A 22,228-nucleotide genomic window follows, 5' to 3' on the forward strand; every position below is an offset into this window, starting at 1 on the left:
ACATTTCTGGCACATCAGTACTAATACAATTACGTACAATGTACTGTAAGAAAAGCAGTTTGTAACCTAAAATACTGACACCTTGGATTGCTCTGCATACTTAAATAATTTCGTCAAAACTCATACTCTTTAATTTTATATTATTGGGCAAGCTTCATCTTCCTTGAAAAAGTTCATACATGTGCATCTTTGGTGTATTTATTTCACTATTTGCTTGAACATTCAAAGTCATTTTGAGAAAAAAGAAAATGAAACCTTGTTTTTGGTAACTATTTAAACCTTGTTCTCCAGCAGTGGCCTCAACCAAATGCTGATGTTGATCACATCTCCACATTGGTGTGGCAAATCTTGGACAATTTGCTACTACATATATAGGCTGTTCAAGAATAAAAACATACATATGTATATATAGCTATATTACACATGTAATTGCAAACAATTCGGTCTAAAAGAAAAAGACAGCACTACAGTTCAACTTTAAAGTTTAATTAAAATATTAAGTTATGAATCTTAACCCTCAGTCAAACTAATGTAACGTTATCTGTGAATAAATAATAAGCTCTTTGTGCTCGTTAGATCCTTCAAGCCAAATTATATCTCATGTTTAACCGCTACGGAGACGTCAGAGCCAGCGGAGCATTTAAAAAAGTCCTGCCGAGATCAGGCTGCTGTCGGCGGCCACACAGCGCGCTGACCGCCCGGCGCTCCGGAGCAGAGCCTCAAATCTACGGCGCAGATCTTTATTGGGCTGAATCATAACAAACCGACCACAGATTTGATTTTTAAACTACTAACTTCTCGCCTGAAAACATCATAAAATTACATTCTGTGACTCAACAGTAGTATTTAGAAAAAGTCATCAAGTCTCCTCTGATGCATCCTCCGGAAAGTGGGAGGATCAAGTCACATCCGGGCATTTTGAGCGAACTTTGAATTGGAACATGTACTCGGGCTGAGACTGATGACGTTTCACAAGTCACGAAGACACAAGTAGAGGAAAGTACGCACAAGAACGGATACTGAGAAACGCTGACCTTCTGTCTCTACTTATTAGAGCAGCCTGATAATAAAGAGTTGCAGTTTTCTAAATCCTGACTGAAACTCCTCAAATGAACAAATATGATGTAGAAAGTCACACAACTGGTGTGAGACCACTTCCTCAAGGACCTTAGAGAGGAAGGGGGGTTAGAGGTCTGAAATGAGCCAACACCTCTGGATGTGTGTTTTCTTTGTATTTGCCGGCAGCTAGCAGCCGGGTTATCTGGAGTGACAGCAGATTAACGCACAAAGACATTTTATTTCTCTTTTGTAGTTTTAGGTCCTAAAACCGTGTGGATGATGGCACGGTTCAGGAGTGTTCGTCCGAGTCTGCATCCTCGTGTATCAGCGGCAGGACGTCCCGGGGAATAGCGTAGTCGGCCATGTTGGGGAGCCCGGACACCACGCAGCAGCTCAGGGCACTGCGGGAAATGTCCATGTCACAAGCCTCGGTCCACTCAGCGGTCGTCTTGTCGTAGCTCTCCACGTTGTTGCAGGTGGTGTTGCCGTTGTAGCCCCCGACAACAAAGAGACGATCGTCCAGCACTTCGATGCCAAAGTTGCTGCGGGGCGTCATCATGGGCGTCACTTCCTGCCAGCTGTTGTTCACGGGGTCGTACGCCTCTGCAGTGTTCAGACGGTTGTTGTTGCCATCAAAGCCGCCAACCTTTGGGACAGCAAGTGAAATATATGGTGAAAGAAAAGAAACTCACACTCAACTCCTTCTGATTCATCCGTTGACTGAACGTCACACGAGTTTCATGTGAACTTACTGCATACACGAGACCTGCATATGCAGCGATGCCAGTTCCGCTGCGCGGGCCGCTCATGGGGGCGATCATCGTCCACTGGTCGGCCTCCGGGAGGTAGCATTCAGCCGTCTGCAGGCACTCAGTCCAATTGAAGCCCCCACAAATGTAAAGCTGGGGAGAACAGGAGGGGTTAAGTAAATAATCACTTCTTCAGGCTTCAACTCCTTATAAATTATACCGAGATCTTAATACTCGAGCAGGATGATTCCCATCGACCAACTATTGGTGTTGGTCTCTAATATCTAATACGTTGCATCATCTTTCTAACGTTTCTTTAAATCATGATTACAAACCAGAGACAAGCTATAAACAAACTGTCTAAAAAAGAAAGGGGATTCTTGTTTATGTCAGTGCCATCCAGATAATAAGTGTTTACATGTTTTCTTTCTACTTGACCATCCACATACAAATTAACCACAGTATGCAATAGTGACACACACACTAACTCACACATGCACCTCTTTTCACTTCCATGCACACAACATCACACATTCTCTAGAGAGCCCATAGGTCTCTGAAGACCTTCAGTCTGACACACTTCCCTCTGGCCAATTACTCAATGCACCTCAAGACAACTGCATCAGGTCCCATGGAAACAAGGTAAACAACAGGTTCACATTTACTCTGTTGCCCTTAAATAACTCCCAGACACTTTCCCCCACCACACCACCTTGTTGTGCAGCGTCGTGCTGCTGGCGTCGCTCCGGCGCTCTTGCATCGGCGCGATGAGACTCCACTGGTTGGCCTCGGGCCTGTAGCGCTCGGCGCTGCAGTGCCACGAGTTCCCATCGAAGCCTCCCATGGCGTAGATGCATCCGTCCAGCGCGGTGACGCTCACGTAGCAGCGGCGGTGGTACATGGGGGCGGCCTCGTGCCAGACGCGCGTCCTCAGGTCGAACCTGCGCACGCTGTTAAGATGCTCCGACCGGTCGAAGCCGCCGATGCAGTAGAGGCTCCCGTTGAGGACGGCGGTGCCGTGGTAGGCGCGGGAACGCTCGCAATTGTTTGTCATGTTCATCCAGCAGTCGGCGCGGAAGTCGTACGCCTTGATGATGTTGGTTGGATTGTCGCTCCAGCCTCCGATGGCCAACAGGACGGCGTTCGGGAGGCGAGGGCGGGAGAGAGGGTTGCTGGTCCTGATGTGACCGATGGCTTCAAGGACATCCCGGGCCATTGACAGGCACTCAGTGCTGGTGCTCACCAGCTCATTGGACAGAACCTTGAGCCGCATGTAGTTCAAACTCGTCAAGGCCAGTCGCACCTACGCAGAGAGAAACGGGACAGGAGTGTTGAATTGAATCTGGGAAACACCATCAGCCAAATGCTGAAGGTGCAAGTCCAAACAAAGTGAGCGAAGGTTATCATACCTTTGAAAAGAGCACCGCTACGTGTGCTTTCCGTTCTTCGGGCGTGTGGTCGATCCAGCGAAGGACGGCCTCGAAGGCAACGCTCTCGTTCTTCACGTTGAGGTCGTCTCTTTCGAGGAGGTCGATGAGCTGCTGCAGGGACAGCCGCAGGAACTCTTCGTGGTGAGCCACCTCCTCGAAGTGCTACACCATGTAGCGGTAGGCCCTGCGCTGCAGTTCGAGGCAGAAGACGATGTCGGTGAACTCAAAGATGCCGATGCAGTTGTCCGCTCTGAGCCGCTCCCCGAGGAAGTCGCAGCAAGTCTGCACGACGTCCATCACGTTGAGCTGGTCAGCCGCCAGCAGCAGCTCCCGCACGTTTTCTGCAGTCACTGAAACGGAGCCGGTGTACGCAAACTCAATGATGAGCCGCATGGCGTCGGGAGACACTCCCGGTATGGCGAAGACCTTCTTGCCTGGTGGGCACCAGCGTCCGAAGAGAGCACTGAGGGTGAAACATAGAAGCAAAGAGTTGGAAACAGACTTCAGATCTTTGAATAAAATCGACACACGACCCCGTTTAGTATTAAAGGGAAATTATACAACACGTTCACCACCGGACATCAGAGTGTAACTCGCAGTAAGAATGTCTCAAATATTTCATGTTACATTTTGTATTTAATTTTGTTTTGTGATCTCAATTCATCTCCGTTGTGCTTTGAGTCGAGCATCTCAAGTTGCATTAAAGTAATCAGGTCACTTTTCTGAACACACAAAATACTCAATGCTACTGTGTTGATCTGCAAATCTAGTTGCTATGGAACTGAGGGAGCACTGTAGCATTCAAATAATAATAATACAATAATAATCATAAATAACTGCACTCTGCAATCAATGTAGCATACAACACTTCATGGAAGTTAATAATTATTGTTGATTAGACGTTCACAAGCTTCAGATACAACTCACATGAAGTATTCGCTGCATTCACACAGGATGACCCTGTGGACGTCAAACGCCACGTTCTCCACGTTGATGACCGCGTCGCAAAACTGTCCCTCCAGACGGAGGTCGTTGAACACGGAGCGCCTGGGCGAAGATTCGGCCTGGTCGCTCATCTCGAGTTCCTGGAGTACGAGAGTCTCTTGAAGGTCGACTGGTCTCTTGGGTCCCAAGAGGTGTTTTGAGTCCATGGAGATAATGTGAAGGAGCAAGAATTCTAGAATGAATTCATATCTCATCACCGACCAACTGACGTCATCCAATTCAAAAATAGCAGAAAACAACAGAACTACCTTTAGGCTCCAACACACCGGCCCCCGAATGTTAATGTCAGGAGTGCAAAAACAATTCAATACATACAGGTACATCCCTAGTGGTGCTCAAGCTCCTCCCCTTTTTCCCTGGATGAGGACAGTGCCCTTTCTGCTGGAGACACATTGTTTCTTCATTAATAAGTATTTAAGAATAAAAGTTACTCTCTCTGTCATCAATTCCCTCCAAATGTCTTTTTGATATCTGACGGGGAATTTATTTGAGTTCTTGTGAGAATATCGCCCGACATGCTCCGCGGCGCTCACAAGCCCACAACCCAAGGATAGGAAGTTGCGTATGTGTCCGCTTCTTCGAGAAGACGTTTGCTCACTGCTCTGCCCAGTGTGATAGACTTAGTTTGCACATGTGCAGGTCGCACCAGTCCTTCCAGAAAGGTCTTGAGGACTCTTCCTAGTCACCAGGAACTTTGTGATGCTGGAGCATTTACAACAAGTCCAATGTCTCCATGAACGAGACTCTCTTTCCATACTCCACCTTTACCGCTCCTTTAGCAAAGGCACGTATTCTTTTAGCCAGAGCTTCCAGAAGAGGTTGGAGATGTCCTGAACTTGTTTCCATCTTCTTTTGATATTGAGACCTCTCAAACAGTCCAGTGTTTTGACTGTTAACCCTGGTGGCAGTCGCGGCGGGTAGTCTCTCCCACACAGCGGGCGTTCACCAACACACTCCAACAGCATCAGGCGGGATGGCTGATCATCGGAGGTAAGCATATCAGCAGGCACGTGCACAGACATTATGGGGGGCAGGAGCTCAAACCAAAAAAAAGGGCACCCAATGCCAAAAAAAATGGTGACATTCTACCCATCACTCTCTCTCTCTCCATCTCGCTCTCTCCCTCATTCTCCCCATATCTCTCTCTCCTCATCTCTCTCTCCCTCTTCCTCATTCTCTCCCCCTCATTCTACTACCCCCCCCCCCTCCCTCAGCTGCGTCTGGACGAGTCCCAGGAGGCCGAGTGCCAGGCCCTGAGGCAGCAGCTGCAGCAGGAGATGGAGCTGCTGCACGCCTACCAGAGCAAGATCCAGCTGCAGACGCAGGCGCAGCACGAGCGGGAGCAGCTGAAGCTGGAGCAGAAGGTGAGCACGACCACCGGTAGCACCGGACCGCTCCACGGGGTGAGGGGGTCTGAGGTGATGAACACCGACCACTTCAAGGAGACGACGTGAGGGAAGGAACACGTCCTGGAGGCCGTCTGCTCCTGAACAGGACTCATCATGTGGTGTTCAGGAACCCGTTAATCATAACTTCTCCCCTCAGTGTGAACACTTCTGATCTTCACAGTTTGACTGTTTACCTTTTTAAATAGTAACTTCTCCGTGATGATACGGGAACAGAACTACGTTTAAAGAGTCGTAATGTTTCCTCTTCCAGATCTTCACAAATTCATTTATTGATCAGTTTTATTGAAACACAACTCAGATCATCAAACGACTAAAGAAGGAAAACATTCAAAAACTAGAACGGGCACTCGGTAGAGCGCATTCCTTCGCATATCACACGATTGGGCATTGAATTATGAACATGTTGGCATTAGTTGCATGCCAATTGGATACAAAATTGATTTTGACCTTTTCATGACCTTGACCTTGACCTTTGACCCGATCGATCCCAAAATCTAATCAAATGGTCCCCGGATAATAACCAATCATCCCACCAAATTGCATGCGATTCAAGAAGATTTTGACCTTTTCAGGACCTTGACCTTTGACCCGATCGATCGCAAAATCTAATCAAATGTTCCTCGGATAATAACCAATCATCACACCAAATTTCATGCGATTCGGTTTAATACTTTTTGAGTTCTGCGAATAACACGCATACAAATAAATAAATAAATAAATACACGGCGATCAAAACATAACCTTCCGCATTTTCAATGCGAAGGTAATCACTCATTCTGACCAGTAGACAGATGAACACAGACGTGACGTCATGGACACAGTTCAGGGCCAGTGACTCATCGTGTGTAGATGTGGTCGGTCCATTCGGCAAGCACGTGCACAGATAGACCCCTAGTGGTGCTCAAGCACCAGCCCTTTTGCCCTGGATGAGTAAAGTGCCCTTTTTGCTGGAGCCACTTTTTTCATTTATCAGTATTTAAGAAAAAAAGTTTTTCTCTCTGTCATCAATTCCCCCCAAATGTGTTTTAATATCTGACGGGGCATTTATTTGAGTTCTTGCGAGAATTTCGCCCCCCCCCCGCCTCCGCCTCCCCCCGCCGCGCCGCTCCCTCCTCCTCCTCCACTTGGTGCTCGCGCAGTGCTCCTCGCGCCACCAAAAGGCTGCACCTCCTTCTCCTCTGACACGCAGCATCAGACACACAGGTTAGTCATGACGGTTTGTCCCCTGACGTTGTTTTGTGATAAATCAACCACAACATTAGCGCTGCTGAAAACATGACGTCACAACTGGTCCGACGTTTCCTAAAAAACAAAAACAAATAAAAACTCACGAAATCAGTGATTTCAAAGCTTTGCAGCTGTTTACTGACGTTAGTTATGTTTAGAGAATAGAGAGGGAGAAAAGAGAGAGAGAGAGAGAGATATAATTCTTATTTCGTTCTATTTAACGGGCTAGTCTAGGATTTGCGTGGCCAGACTGAAAAAAAAATCATAAGGCCTCTCTTGTTCAGACGGCCGGGCCAAATGTAGAGGCGGGCCGTACTCGGCCCGCGGGCCTTAGTTTGAGGACCACTGCTCTTGGCTGTTGATGTCTATCAATATCGCTCATTTTGAAAATGAGGTCAGAGGGCAATACGGATCCATATCAGACCAGCGAGGAGGGCAATACGTGGCTGGCATGACGACCCATTAGCCAATCAGAACGCTTGTACTGTTGTTGCCATATAATAATTCATCTTTATTCATAAAGAAAATGTAAACTAGCGGTCTAATCCTGCCCAGAGGAAACGCAGGTGGAGGACAGCATCATCAGTGTATTGATGCTTATGCTTCAACTCTGTCAGGTTTCTTTTGGCAATGGGTGCCCTTTTTTTTGGTTTGAGCACCTGCCCCCCAAAATGTCTGTGCACGTGCCTGTATATATATACACACAGGTGTCCTTTGTCCCTATAGACCAGGTGCTACAAAGTAATCAAGAATGCCGAGGAGACCTGAAAATGGACTTGCATGTTGTGGCCAAAATCCGAGGAGATAGAAAATAGTTTTCTTGTTACTGCGTGATGTCGCTAAAGAATATTGGGACTGCTTAGAAAGTCTTTTGTTTGATTGTGACCAGAAAAACCTGACATCTGACATCTTAACTTAAAATAACTCTATTCAAGAGCCATGTTGTCTGATAATTAGACCTGAAGACAAATGATAAGCACACACATCAGTTTTAAAGAACAATAATGAGTTGTATGGTTGAAATAATTTTAATATACGATGGTGAAATACTAAATATTTTGGTTTTAGGTTTGATAAAAGATACATCTTCATAAACATATCGTACCCTTAATATTCATCCCATATATTATGTATTCTCTTAACAAAATGCTGTGTTACTTCTGTCGTACTCCTTGGTTCAGTTTCACGTCTATTTTGCAGGCGTTGACCCGTCGCCTATTTTTGTCCCTCGTCGCTTCCTGTCGTTGGAACGGGTTGCCTGGAGACGGCGGAAACGTTTGGGAGCAGCGATGGAGAAGTATGAGAAAATCAAAGTTGTTGGAAGAGGAGCTTTTGGGTAAACTATTAAGTTTAGTTAAATTTTGCAGCTGGTCTGGCCTGCACACATATGCTTTACCGACTGCATGCGTGCAAATACGGTTTAGGCTAAAGAACTTCCCAACATGGGGAAGTCAAATGTGCGAAGAAGTTGAAGACATGCCTAGAAAAGTAACCATTAGCTCCCTGAACGTTACACGTTAAATATAAAAACGTTGTTTTAGTTGACGTGAGCAGCGTGATTAGTCGTAGGTTAATGCCAAAGCACTGCGGGTTGATTATGTGTTCAGAAAACTTGGTAGGTTTTGTTATTCAACGCTAACTAGCTATTTGAGTGACTCTTCTTTTTAAAGCTTTTTTTTACACATTAGCTTGGCTAGCCCTAGCGTTAGCTCGTTAAATGAACAGTTATTTAGTCGTCTGAATAATTGCATTCACATCACTTTGAATTACAAGTGGCTTTACGTAACACTTGACAAAAAAAGTTGTTAATTAAAGATAGTACGTTGCTGGAAAAGTTACATTAAACAATATACTCTTACTAGATTCAGATGACTTTACTGCTCATGTCCTAATGTAAATAATACTATTCATTGATATTATATACTCAGCAGAGGTGTGAAGTTAAAAGGTAAATTATATATTGTATACATTGTCAAAGTTTGTACTTTACTTATTAATACCCTTTGTTAAATATTTCAGAGTAATTTTCTACATTAATAACATAATGTTAATCTGTACTCTTGAACATCAAGTCTTTATGTCGTGATTGTCTTTGGCAATAATGTTCTGACCGGTCATACATAATAAGTAAATGGAAGCACCATGTGTGTTGGTGAATTTACATTATTTCCCTTTTCTTTTGAAAGGGCTTTTCATTGGGTTTCCATCAGACAGCACTGTACAATTCAACAAGAAAATAAACAAATCTCCCCACCCTCACCTGCCCATCCATCCCCTCAGTTAGTTTTATTTCCCCTTTCTTAAAGCGGACAACACAACCAGCAGTCTATGTACGTACATTGAATATTGAAATACAGGACAGTAGTTCTTTATTCCTTTAAGTTTTTTGAGCATTTTGTGAAAATAGGTTTTCACAAGTAAAGGACCCTGTTCACCAGTGATTCACTGTCATATTCATAAACTACTCTTAATATAATACTTTTCTTCAAATAAAACATGCTAGTTGTGAAAACAAAACTGTCGCACAAGATATAAAATACCAACGGCAACCCTACTGTATTGATTATGAAACAAAATATGTAACATTTCTTCATTTCCCTTCCGTCAGGATCGTTCACCTGTGCCGCAGGCGCATCGACGGGTCCTTTCTCATCCTGAAGGAGATCCCGGTGGAGCAGATGTCACGAGATGAACGTCTGGCGGCTCAGAACGAGTGTCAGGTGCTGAAACTGCTCAACCATCCAAATATCATCGAGTACTATGAGAACTTCCTGGAAGACAAGGCCCTCATGATAGCTATGGAGTATGCACCCGGTAAGCTTACTGACATATCTTAGTACACAACCGCCTTTTGTTCTTTGTCTCACGGTTCACTTTCCCCATGGTTTAGTGCTATGGGGCTATTTATGCTAACTAGATGTTCTTTTTATTTTTTATCCCATATCCCTTTTTTTGTTGAAAATAGCATTTTTAACACATGTGATCTTAAAACCTGTTGAATCCATTTCACATTGGCTTTGGTATCATCATCTCACAGCTGTTCACTCAACCCAGAAACTTGATTGATTTCTAAGTTATTGTGGTTTTAAGGAACAGAAGTCATCCTTCTTGTTTATTTGATTATTCTGAATGTTTTTCTTCATGCAGGTGGAACCTTGGCTGAGTACATACAGAAGCGCTGTAGCTCTCTGCTGGATGAGGACACCATCCTTCACTTCTTTGTGCAGATCTTACTTGCTCTGTATCACGTACACAACAAACTTATCTTGCACAGAGACCTTAAGACACAGAATATTCTTCTTGACAAGCATCAGATGATCGTCAAAATTGGTGACTTTGGCATCTCCAAAATCCTTGTCAGCAAGAGCAAAGCTTACACGGTGTGCTTATTTGCCTTTGGTTTGGAACTATGATTACTTCAGCAACATGCAAATTCTGATATATTAAACCCTACCATGTGCGAGCACAAATCAATTTCTCTTTCTTTTCACTCTGCAGGTGGTCGGTACCCCATGTTACATCTCCCCGGAGCTGTGTGAGGGAAAGCCGTATAACCAGAAGAGTGACATCTGGGCTTTGGGCTGTGTGCTCTATGAGCTCGCGAGTCTGAAGAGAGCCTTCGAGGCTGCTGTAAGTAAAACATTGACTTCAAATAAAATCCGTAGTTTATTGGATGTAGTGATTCAAATAGCGCTACAATTGTGTTATCTCTTGGAATATTATCATTGCCAATGCCACGGTGGTGTACTAATGTGAAATACATACTCCTTAGCTTGTGATTTAATGTATATATTTGGGGATTTCTTACATGTTTCTAATGTTGTCATTTCATTGTGTCTCGCTCTTTCATTTTGCTTTCAGAATCTTCCTGCGCTCGTTCTGAAGATCATGAGCGGAACATTTGCTCCGATTTCAGACCGGTACAGCCCAGAACTTCGACAGCTCATCCTCAACATGCTCAATCTGGATCCATCCAAACGACCTCAACTCAATGAAATAATGGCTCTTCCCGTATGCATCCGGCCCCTGCTCAATCTCTACACAGACATAGGCAATGTCAAAATGCGCAGGTACCGCCTTAATGCGTGACTAATGACGGGACAGACATATTAATGCACTTGATTTGAGATTAGGATTTCCTAAAATGTGTGCATGATTGATTTGTTCTTCTATGTTCCAGGATTGAGAAACCACTGTCTTCTCTGCAGTCTGGTCCCCACGGTAGACCAGGAGGGAGAGTTCCTACGAACAGGTCCAGAGGTCAGGCTCATCACACTATTATTTGACAACAGAACTAGTTGCTAGGTCACTGTACTATAACTACAAATGTGATTGATTATTTCTTGCTTAAACAGATGGATCAGTTGGTTTAGGTCCAGGTAAGGTTCATTCTCTCCCGCTGTCAGCCATGTACACGTGGGGAAGTGGAATCTCAGCACCTCTACGCCTGCCGATGCTCAACACTGAGGTGCTTCAAGTGTCTCTGGGCCGGACTCAGAAGATGGGGGTGACCAAGTCTGGCCGTCTGATTACATGGGAGGTCTGCGTTAACCCGTACATATCTTTGTATTCTCTAACTTGTTTACGATGCTGCTTTAATAATGTTTCAAAGTCATGCTATAGCTGTGCTCTATTCTTCCCTCTTGGGTCAAACCAAGAGATAACTTATCAAATACAGTTTTAGTTTTATTTAGTTGTTTTCCAGCCATCAGGTAGTAAATAATAGAATAACTGCTGGAAAGGCATTGAGCATCACACAATGATGGTTCCTAATCGTGAATCAGTTTGACATTTTTGGTTTCCTGTGTTTTCCAGGTCACAGTTACATTCCCACAGTTTGGCCCTATTAAGACTAATCATCATTCATTGTTGCAGGCTCCATCAGGGGGGTCGGGTGAGGCCAGTCTGCCCGGTGTGGTGGAGCAGATGCAGCCTCAATTCATTTCACGTTTCCTTGAGGGTCAGTCTGGAGTCAACATCAAGTCTGTGTCCTGTGGCGACCTTTTTACTATCTGCATGACAGGTTGGTGGGCTGTTCTGCTTTTTTTCTATTCTTCGCACCCATTTCAGTTTAGCAGTGAGCTTTTTTTTTTAACGGGAAATAAATGTATATTCTCTGTTTTCTGCTCTCACGTGCAGCACCACATGACTGTAAAACAGAGGAGGCAGTGTTTGGATGTAGATATGCAAGAGCGGATACAGTCGCCTCTTTTCCCAGACTTGATCAGATAGTTTGGGTCCACTAAAATGCACCTCTCCATGTTTGTCGAGCGGTTTGCAGTCTTTCTTGAACTCAAACTGCGGTTCTCTGTTTGTCAGTGTGCCTTAGGAGGCCGCTGTCAGTTCGTCCAGTATTGCAAAGCAGATATTAAAGAATTAAGGTCCCGTCCTCTCAGCTCAGTTGCCTCTCTTTCATCACTTTTCACTGTAGTGACACAGATTAGCGTTTCCTAGATGAGGATTAGAGGCATTGTGCTCGTCTATATAAGAATACACCTACAATCATCAACTAATAATGTCTTTAATCCCTTCTTTTTATTTTTTATTTTCAGACCGAGGCATTATCATGACATTTGGAAGTGGCAGCAACGGCTGTCTCGGACACGGTAACTTCAATGATGTCACACAGGTATGGGTCCACCATACAAAGGAAAGAATACTTATATTAAATGTACACTCAGTTGTTTTAAGTTAAGTTTATTACATTCGATACACATGGCTAAAACCAATGCAGTCAATTAGTTCTACTTGTGTTTATTTTTTGTTCACCTTATTTCTATAAGATTTGTCTACATTTTAGTATATTGTAATATAGTTAAACATCCCATGTATTCTGCCCTCCATAATGATCATGAAGTTGAATCAAAGCCCCTTTAACTTTCCACTATAACCATCATGAAGGAAGGATTTATTGCAGGACTGTTGTATTACAGTCGACTATATTTGTTTTAGCTCAGTACGAACTGGATGCATATCTTTATTTCTCAGATTTAATCTCATAAGAATTTATTTAGGCATTTTGAACTTTTTTTAAAAGACTGGATGACCAGAATGCATTTCAATATCCCTACACATCTGTAACTAGAACATTACGATGAAGACTTTTATTTTTTCTCTCTCTCTGTTTTTGTACTCAGCCCAAGATAGTTGAGGCACTCCTCGGCTACGAGCTGGTTCAGGTGTCATGTGGTGCTTCCCACGTACTCGCTGTGACCAATGAAAGAGAAGTATTTGCCTGGGGAAGAGGAGACAATGGTAGTCAATACACTGGTTGTTTTCAAATGTATCTTAGTATTCATCTTTTGGTGTTTTTTTGTGATTTTTTTATGACAGCCGCAGATCTTCACCCAGCTTGATGTTTGGGTCTCAGTTCTTGTTTCTGTGCTTCTATCTGGAAGGTCGCCTCGGGCTAGGCAACCAAGACACCCACAACTCTCCACAGCAGGTGTGTTTACCTGGGGAATTTGAGGCTCAGAGGGTGGTGTGTGGAGTCGACTGCTCCATGATTATCAGCACTCAGTACAGCATTGTGGCATGTGGAAGCAACAGGTAATTATATTTGACCACCCAAAACTATGGCCATATGTTTCAATGACTGTCACTGACTGACTGGATCAGCTGTGAACCATCTTATTTTACATTTAATGAGAATACATAACCGTTATAATATACATACACATGTTTTGGACAAGATTTAGTGTTGAAGACATAATAAATCCCCCAGTGTTAAAAATTCAGCGTCAAAGTATATTGACACTTTCAGAGCTTTTACAATAATAACAAGAGTAAATAGACCCCAGTGTGGGTGTACATATTCAGAGTTAAACATGTTTGTGTAAAATATACAGTGTTAGTGAATTGACTGTCAGTCATTACAACTCGAGCCAGAGTAAAACGCCCATTATTGATGACAACGTTCACTGATACTCTGGAACGCTCCGCCTCCCGCCTTCTCCTTTCAAATTGAGTTTCATTAAGTGACATTTTAATTCTAGAATGAATCTCTCTAAATCACTTTTTTTATATCAAATGTTGATATTTCAGCAGAAGCAACATTTTAAAATAATTCTATACTGAGTTCAACTTACACTCGAGCTATTTTGGTGTCTTGAAATATTGATTTGCAGAGGGCTAATGTCACCGAGACAAAAGCTACAGAGTAGAATTAAAGAGTACATTAACACTAAGCCAGTGAACATATGGTCCCTATCTACAGAGCGTTAAAGAGCCACTGTGGGGCAGTGGTTAGCAGGTCTGACTTTCAATCAGGAGGTTGGCGGTTTAATCCCCGCCCTAGTCGATGCGACCTTGTGCAAGACACTTAACCTGAGTTGTTCTCTATCGCTGAAGTTACACTGAACATAGTGATAACATTTCAGAGATAACGCAACTCTGGTAAGAGTTATTATTCTACACTGAGAAGTGTTCATTTTGCCACTAAAAGTGTTATTTACATTTGACACTCGGACTAGTAGTGTAGTGTAGAGTAAAATAATAACTCTTACCAGAATTGTGTTAACTCTGAAATGTTAATACTATGTTCAGTGTTACTTTAACACTCTGTAGATAAGGGACCATATGTTCACTGGCTGAGTGTTAAAATGTACTCTTTAAGTGTTAAATTAACACTGAACATGTTACTGTGTATAGGACAGTAAAAACAACAGCATTCATTGCAGGTCTCAGTAGAAGCAGCAATAGGAATACCAAATATGTAAGGGTTTTCTAATGAAAATATATTGCATATTAAAGGAGTGGTGTAAAAAGATGTACTAAATAAAAATAATAATTAAAACTTAAATAGAGCTTTTCTAAATACACAAAGACGCTTTACATGGGGACAAGAAACGGTGACAAACAGAGCAAACACAAGGAAAGCAGACAAAACAAACAAACAGGACATATTGGTAACAAAGCATTGGTAAATGCAGTGTTCTCTATTCCTCTCTGTTGTAAGTATCTGGATGTTGTTGTGTTGCTGTGGTCAGGTTCAACAAGCTTGGGCTGGATAAGATAACAGCTGGAGAGGAACCAAACCCCTCAAATCAGCTGGAAGAAGTCCATTCTTACTGCCCTGTCCAATCAGCCCCACTCAACAGTGAGAAGATTGTTCACATCGACATTGGGACAGCCCATTCTGTTGCTGTTACAGGTACAATATTCTCATTATTAATCTGTCAAATAACATTTTTGCATCAGATTTGATATGATGCATCACTCGGTGATTACCTCGATGAAGTTGTGAAATACGAGTAGGCCATTGTTTTGTTTATCATTAGCCAAACTAGTTCTCTAGGTTCTTGAAGCACCTTATTGACTGAAATGCTGCCTGAAAACATCCCAGTGATGAAACTCCTCAACCAACATTTTCCAGAGAGGGGTCAGTGTTTTACCTTCGGCAGCAACCAGCATGGACAGATGGGCTGTAGTTCCCGTCGTAGCAGCCGTGTTCCCTACCCGGTGCCCGGGCTGCAGGGCATCACCATGGCTGCCTGTGGAGACGCTTTCTCCTTAGCTATCGGATCTGGTGAGTAGAACTAACTATCGATCTGATATCTTGACTGGTTCGGTTTTGAACAGGTTGAAGGCTGGGGTATATGTGCCCATAATACCTGAAGTAATAAGTGATACAGGTGACCTTTGTTCCGACATACCAGGTGCTACAAAGTAATCACGAGTGCCGAGGAGACATGAAGCTCTGTCGAAATGTCCTCGCGTGGTGTATCAGGGGGGACGGCGTGATGCAGCTAAAGCATGTTGGGACTGGTTAGAAACTCTTTTTGTTCATTGTGACCAGAACACCCTGACATCTGCCTTGTGTATGTATTTTGTTTCCTCTGTATATTTAGTATTTTTTATTGTGTTTAGTGTTTTATTTTTATTTTTTATTAATGCTCTAATGTGATCCTGAAATGTCCCGACTGTTGGACTACTAAAGGAATATCTAATCTAATCATCTGACATTTGAATTTAAACACACTTTATACAAAAACCATGCTGGTATTAGACCTGAAGACAAATGATAAGCACAAACATCAGTTTTAAAGAACAATAATGAGTTTTATGGTTTTGCATTAAAACTGTTGCTGTTCTGCAGCTGACTTGAGATTGCAAAGTTTCCAACAAGAACAAAAGAAGCATTTTTAAGACGAGACACTTTTTTATTTCCCCTCATTTTTAATCCCTGACTTCCTTTAGAGATATGCATGAGTAGAAGTTGCACAAGCAAACGCAACAGGGTTCATCTCAGCTCTGTCGAGATAACATTGCTGTGCTTTAGCTGCTTAGGACGAGAACAAGGAGGATCGTCATGAGAGTCGCCCAGTTTCAAACCATGAAACAACATGAGTGTAAATTAAATTCAAAAACAGCCAATTCAAATGTTACTGTGAGTGATTGTGTTTGTCTTTTAAGTCTCTAGAAGTTTGTGTTCATTTTCAACTGAAATGAACTGAAATATTTCATGGAACATGTAGTACGGTTTGGATGAATGGTAAGGAGTACAATACAGAGTGTTAGCCAGTGAGCTTTACATGCGAAACCATGGGTCTGCTTCTTTGAACACATCGGTAACAGATGTGTGTGTGTGTGTGCGTGTGTGTGTGTGTGTGTAAGTCTCTGTTTTGGTGGTTAAATGGTAGAATGTCCTATTGTGCCAGCAACAGGCTCCCCGGGGAGAAGGCCAGCAGTGGCAGCACTGCCTGTGGGCTTTCTTTGTTGAGGGAAGTCTTTGTTCCGCTTTGGCTTCCTTCAGATGACGCCATTATGCTGCGGCGAGAGAGAGACAGAGCTGTCGATGAACGGTTTCTGTGAGAAGCAGTGACCAGCTTCTTCTCCTGCCGCTCTCCGCAGATTGGGAGGTGTACACCTGGGGAAAGGGGGCCCGCGGCCGCCTCGGAAGGAAGGAAGAGGATTCCGGGATACCCAAGGCGGTGCAGCTTGACGAGAGTCACCCATTCACGGTGACATCGGTGGCTTGTTGTCATGGCAACACTCTGCTGGCAGTGAAACGTAATATTTCGCTTATTAGCCAAACACTGTGGGATGTTGGGATGGTTGTGAAATGTAACTGAGAGAGCGCTCATCCTCGGATGACAGCCAGGCTGAATTTAAGACAAGCTTCCCTTGATGGGTCTCATTTGTAAGTTTGAAAGCTCACTGGCTGACGACATGACCGGAGCTTTGTTTCACGCAGTCGTATATCTTAAAGCATTTCCATTCACAGGCGCTCTGTTTACATTAACAAACTAGTTCTTTCCAGCTACACTTGGTCTGAACTTTTCTATCTGCACGCCAAAAGTAATAATTTAATCTAATTTTGCATTGTGGCTGTTGATTGTAGACTAAAGTCATGATGACATTTCTATCGACATCTTCCTGAGAGGAATCCAAACAGCGATCCGTCCCTCTTCGGCCTGACGGTGACGGGGCAAAAGTCATAGATCCTACAAAAAAATGAAAAACAGTGAAAGTGGGATGAAATCGTCCCTCTCCACTCCAAATTGAAAATAGCTGCAGATTTAGAGAAGATTAAACTGCATCACAATCTAATAAGTAACAGCGATGTCGGTAATCCTCGCTACAGGCTACACGGCGGCCGTTTAAATGTTTTGTTGACCTCTGACAAGGACAGAGAGACAACATGGACGAACACTCAGAGAGGTCATGAGCTGATCGGACCCGTCCAGAACTGATGAGAATAATACGACACCTCATTAGAACTGTGTGGATAAATGATGTACAAATACACTTCCTATGAAGTATTACAGGATCAAAAAGCAGTGGAACCCACGAACACCTTGATTTGTTCTAGAACTAAACGCCGACTGTATCCTGAATGGAGTGAAATCATGTTTTTGGTCATAAATAACTCGATCCAAACGCTCAACAGTTTGATTCCTCGACTCCAGTGTTCCTTGCACACCGTCAGCGTCATTAGTGGGAGAGGTATTTATCGGTGTGCGACAGTCATCTGTTCAACAATTCAAGTCGTGTGTGGACGTTTTAAGGCCGCCGCCAACAATTACTTTCGTCACTGATCATTCTGTTGAATATTTTCTCAATCATTTGAAGAATCGTTTTGTCTAAAATTATTTATAATGGAATATTTTAATTACAATTTTCCAGAGCCAGCCTCTTCAACATCTTAGTTGTATTCCACCATCAGTCTAAAGGACCTTCACTGAAGTATCGGATATGATGAGAAGCAGCAAATCCTCCTTTTTAACATTTTTGCTGGGAAATGTCTGACATTCCTCTTTCTGATGTTTCACCCTCGTCCTTTTCTCTTGTTTCAGCTTTGCTGGAGGAACCTGCCGCGAGATGAATTTGTCCTAAAAACGGACCCACACCCCCTCGGCGCTCGCTCGGAAGCGCAGCTGTGGCATAAGGTGAAGCTTCCTCGGGATATAACTCTTCCCAGAGGCCCGTCTGCGCCCCAGTTAAAACATTTCTTTTCACGCCGCAGCTGCGTCCTCGAATTCTCACTCGGTCTTCTTCTCTCTGTTTAGCTTCATTTCTCTCTCCGGGAATGAATGTTTGTTTCACTCTGCGGTTTGACGTCACGCAGCGAAGCACGGAAAAGATGGACCCCCGTGTGTTTCAGCAGGTGTATCGCTCACCGGGTCAGTTCAAAGAATGTTGCAACGCTGTTGCTGGAGATGGATTACAGGAAGTCATTAGGCAGTTTATGTGGCGAGCTATTGTCCTCTCCCACGTGTCAAGTTAGCATGATAAAGAACAGAGAAAGTCAAACTGGTTTGAGCGCTCGTAAGCCACTGGAGAATGAGGTGACACAATGCGGAGAAACGAAAAAGAATGAAAACCACTTGAGCGCCATCAGTCGAATGAACCGAACACAATAATGTCAATCACATCGCCAGCGCTCACATTGTGCTTATTGGATTAGTGCTCCTCTACATTTGTAACTCCAGCAGCGTTCACGCCAGATAACGACGTCTTTAAGACGTAACGGCTGGTTCACCCCTCCCTATATAATAGAGACTCAATTGTTTACTCTCCATGGAGCCGTAAAGCAGTTTCAGGTTACAACACTATGAACAGATACAAAATCCAAAGTATGAGTGATGCCTAAATAGGAACAAGGTTAACAGTAAGGATCATGCGTTGCTCATATGCTTGGACACTTGTTTTTGTTGCATTGTAGGCGTTTGGGCCGCGGCACCATTTCTAGAGCATCATTTGAAATCATTTTTTAACATTATTTCAGACACAGATGTGTCACTGAAATGTGTATTATATCTAAAATGAGATGGTGCATCCGGAAAGTATTCACAGCGCTTCATTTTTTCCACATTTTGTTATGTTACAGCCTTATTCCAAAATGGATTAAATTCATTATTTTCCTCAACATTCTACACACAAAAACCCATAATGACAAAGTGAAAAATGTTTTTTGCAAATTTATTAAAAATAAAGAACGAAAACATAACATGTACATAAGTATTCACAGCCTTTGCTCAATACTTTGTTGAAGCACCTTTGGCAGCAATTACAGCCTCAAGTCTTCTTGGGTATGATTCCACAAGCGTGGCACACCTATTTCTGGGCAGTTTCTCCCATTCTTCTTTGCAGAACCTCTCAAGTTCCATCAGGTTGGATGGGGAGCGTCGGTGCACAGCCATTTTCAGATCTCTCCAGAGATGTTCAATCGGGTTCAAGTCAGGGCTCTGGCTGGGCCTCTCAAGGACATTCACAGAGTTGTCCCGAAGCCACTCCTTTGTTATCTTGGCTGTGTGCTTCGGGTCGTTGTCCTGGTGGAAGATGAACTGTCGCCCCAGTCTGAGGTCCAGAGCGCTTTGGAGCATGTTTTCATCGAGGATGTCTCTGTACATTGCTGCATTCATCTTTCCCTCAATCCTGACTAGTCTCCCAGTTCCTCCCGCTGAAAAACATCCCCACAGCATGATGCTGCCACCACCATGCTTCACTGTAGGGATGGTATTGGCCAGGTGATGAGCAGTGCCTGGTTTCCTCCAGACATGACACTTGGCATTCAGGCCAAAGAGTTCAATCTTTGTTTCATCATACCAGAGAATTTGGTTTCTCATGGTCTGAGAGTCCTTCAGGTGCTTTTTTGCAAACTCTAGGCGGGCTGTCATGTGCTTTTTACTGAGGAGTGGCTTCCGTCTGGCCACTCTACCAAACAGGCCTGATTTGTGGAGTGCTGCAGAGATGGTTGTCCTTCTGGAAGGTTCTCCTCTCTTCATAGAACAACGCTGGAGCTCTGTCAGAGTGACCATCGGGTTCCTGGTCACCTCCCTGACTAAGGCCCTTCTCCCCCGATCGCTCAGTCTGGCTGGGCGGCCAACTCTAGGAAGAGTCCTGGTGGTTCCAAACTTCTTCCATTTCCGGATGATAGAGGCCACTGTGCTCATTGGGACTTTCAATGCTGCATAAATCTTTCTGTACCCTTCGCCAGATCTGAGCCTCGATACAATTCTGTCTCCGAGGTCTATAGATAATTCCTTGAACTTCATGGCTTGGTTTATGCTCTGATATGCACTGTGAACTGTGATACCTTATATAGACAGGTGTGTGCCTTTCTCAATCATGTCCAATCAACTGAATTTAGCACAGGTGGACTCCAATCAAACATCTCAAGGATGATCAGTGGAAACAGGATGCACCTGAGCTACATGTTGAGTGTCATGGCAAAGGCTGTGAATACTTATGTACATGTTATGTCTTCGTTCTTTATTTTTAACAGATTTGCAAAAATTTGCAAAAAACAGTTTTCACTTTGTCATTATGGGTTGTTGTGTGTAGAATGTTGAGGGAAATAATTAATTTAATCCATTTTGGAAAAAGGCTGTAACATAACAAAATGTGGAAAAAGTGAAGCGCTGTGAATACTTTCCGGATGCACTGTACATCGTGTGAACTGTATTTAAAAGATGGCCTAGGCTGAATTCAGACTTTTTACTCAATAAGTAAAAGTACATCAGTATTTGCATCATTATATAGAAGTAAAATTACTCGGTATGCAGAATGGTACATTTCAGACTAATATATATTATATTACTCTATATTTAGTGATGCATTAATTGTTTCATCGCTAATGTTGCAGCTTGTGATTGTCGGGCTATTTCTTTTATATTTCTTATATAGTTAATCAATAATAATGAATCTTAATGTGTTAGTTGATTATATTTAGTTCTGAATCTGCAAAAAAACAAGCTGACAAATAAATGTAGTGGAGTAAAAAGTAAAATGTTTGCTTCTGAAATGTAATGAAGTAAAATAACCTTTAAATGAAAGTACCTCAATTGCACTTACATGTGAGTACATGTACTTAGTTACTCATCACCACCAGTGTGAGTGAAATATTTTACTTAATTTTTAAGTTATCTAAAAAAACTGGAAAAGAAAGAATAATCTTCACCAGTGTCTGTCGGTTTCTGGATATTTGAAATGATATTTTGAACAGTTTAACACATGCAGAGATTGTAATGTTTCCCGTGGCTGGAAACAAATAATTAGATATTTGATCATGGCTGGGAAGGTTGACTTTAAACTAATACACCATCTTAAAATGAATAACTAACCTACAGTATAATGCTGGATCTCTAAGTAATAGTCCGATTACTTTTGCTTTTATTCGGCCTCCACAGTCGCTATTATTCTCATCGATCAGCTTTATGTAGTTTTCATACAGCTGCTATCGCGTGGTACTTTGATATATTAGTTAGTCTGGAGATTAGTATGTATGATTCTGATTCAAAATCATGTATTTATACAACAATGATTTGGGTTTCTTTGAGGATATTATTTCTTAATTTATTTATTTTTGTTGAGGAAATGGATCCTCGACATTGTTGTCTTACATGATGATGTCATGATGATGTAATCCAGTTGCAATACAGCAGGTGAAAATGTTTTCTTAATATTTGGATTGAGATCTTTATTTCTACTGTCGTAAAATCATGTCCAGTTTTGTTGTGTCACAAAGTATGTCATGTTGTATTATAATAATATAATGTATCATAAACACATTGTAACATTAAATACACAGAGTATTCATTGTGTGTGTGTGTGTGTGTGTGTGTGTGTGTGTGTGTTCTACCACTAGAGGGCGTCTGTCCCCTCTTACTGGATTGGTGGCTGGCTTCTGTATTAGAACAATTGGACATCTATTTAATATGTATTTGACAGAGATATGAAAAACAAAGCCTTCCTCGCCTCTTACTTGTCTTCTGATTAAGACAATACATTTAATATTGCTTACGCCTTTGCCCGTAGATGTGCACTAAATATACACATAAGCTCTTATCTGACAAATAAAGAAGCTAATGCTTAAAAAACATGCATGGAAAAAAATGTATTTCAC

At 42.8% G+C, this 22,228-nt stretch overlaps 1 protein-coding gene and 1 pseudogene across 3 annotated transcripts; one reads left to right on the forward strand and one right to left on the reverse strand.

The window, feature by feature from the left end:
• Nucleotides 1-182: 182 nt before the first annotated feature.
• LOC130210832 (kelch-like protein 10) lies at nucleotides 183-4,314 on the reverse strand (annotated as a pseudogene).
• A 3,854-nt stretch (nucleotides 4,315-8,168) lies between these two features.
• nek8 (NIMA-related kinase 8) lies at nucleotides 8,169-21,906 on the forward strand. Of its 3 annotated transcripts, XR_008834946.1 has the most exons (16): nucleotides 8,169-8,215; nucleotides 9,488-9,693; nucleotides 10,027-10,259; nucleotides 10,378-10,509; nucleotides 10,741-10,949; nucleotides 11,060-11,139; nucleotides 11,235-11,419; nucleotides 11,755-11,902; nucleotides 12,432-12,508; nucleotides 13,017-13,134; nucleotides 13,278-13,428; nucleotides 14,868-15,031; nucleotides 15,254-15,406; nucleotides 16,732-16,890; nucleotides 18,177-18,269; nucleotides 18,390-21,906. XR_008834946.1 is itself a non-coding variant. In XM_056441874.1 (15 exons), the coding sequence occupies exons 1-15, from the start codon at nucleotides 8,169-8,171 to the stop codon at nucleotides 18,203-18,205; spliced, it is 2,091 nt and encodes a 696-aa protein (XP_056297849.1). In that variant the 3' UTR covers nucleotides 18,206-21,906. The 3 variants fall into 3 exon arrangements, 1 of the variants encoding a protein (XP_056297849.1); XR_008834947.1 differs by lacking the exons at nucleotides 18,177-18,269; nucleotides 18,390-21,906 and adding an exon at nucleotides 15,537-15,698 and having other exon boundaries at nucleotides 16,732-16,748; XM_056441874.1 differs by having other exon boundaries at nucleotides 18,177-21,906.
• The last annotated feature ends 322 nt before the right edge of the window (nucleotides 21,907-22,228 follow it).

This window comes from Pseudoliparis swirei, chromosome 20 (assembly GCF_029220125.1).
Source record: "Pseudoliparis swirei isolate HS2019 ecotype Mariana Trench chromosome 20, NWPU_hadal_v1, whole genome shotgun sequence".
Classification (NCBI taxonomy): Eukaryota; Metazoa; Chordata; class Actinopteri; order Perciformes; family Liparidae; genus Pseudoliparis; species Pseudoliparis swirei.

Coding starts and splice junctions, on each gene's coding strand:
- nek8 (XM_056441874.1), top strand. CDS start 8,169: ATGGAGAAGTATGAGAAAATCAAAGTTGTTGGAAGAGGAGCTTTTGG. Junction 10,950..11,059: donor GGCAATGTCAAAATGCGCAG/GTACCGCCTTAA, acceptor TCTATGTTCCAG/GATTGAGAAACCACTGTCTT. Junction 12,509..13,016: donor ACTTCAATGATGTCACACAG/GTATGGGTCCAC, acceptor TTTTGTACTCAG/CCCAAGATAGTTGAGGCACT.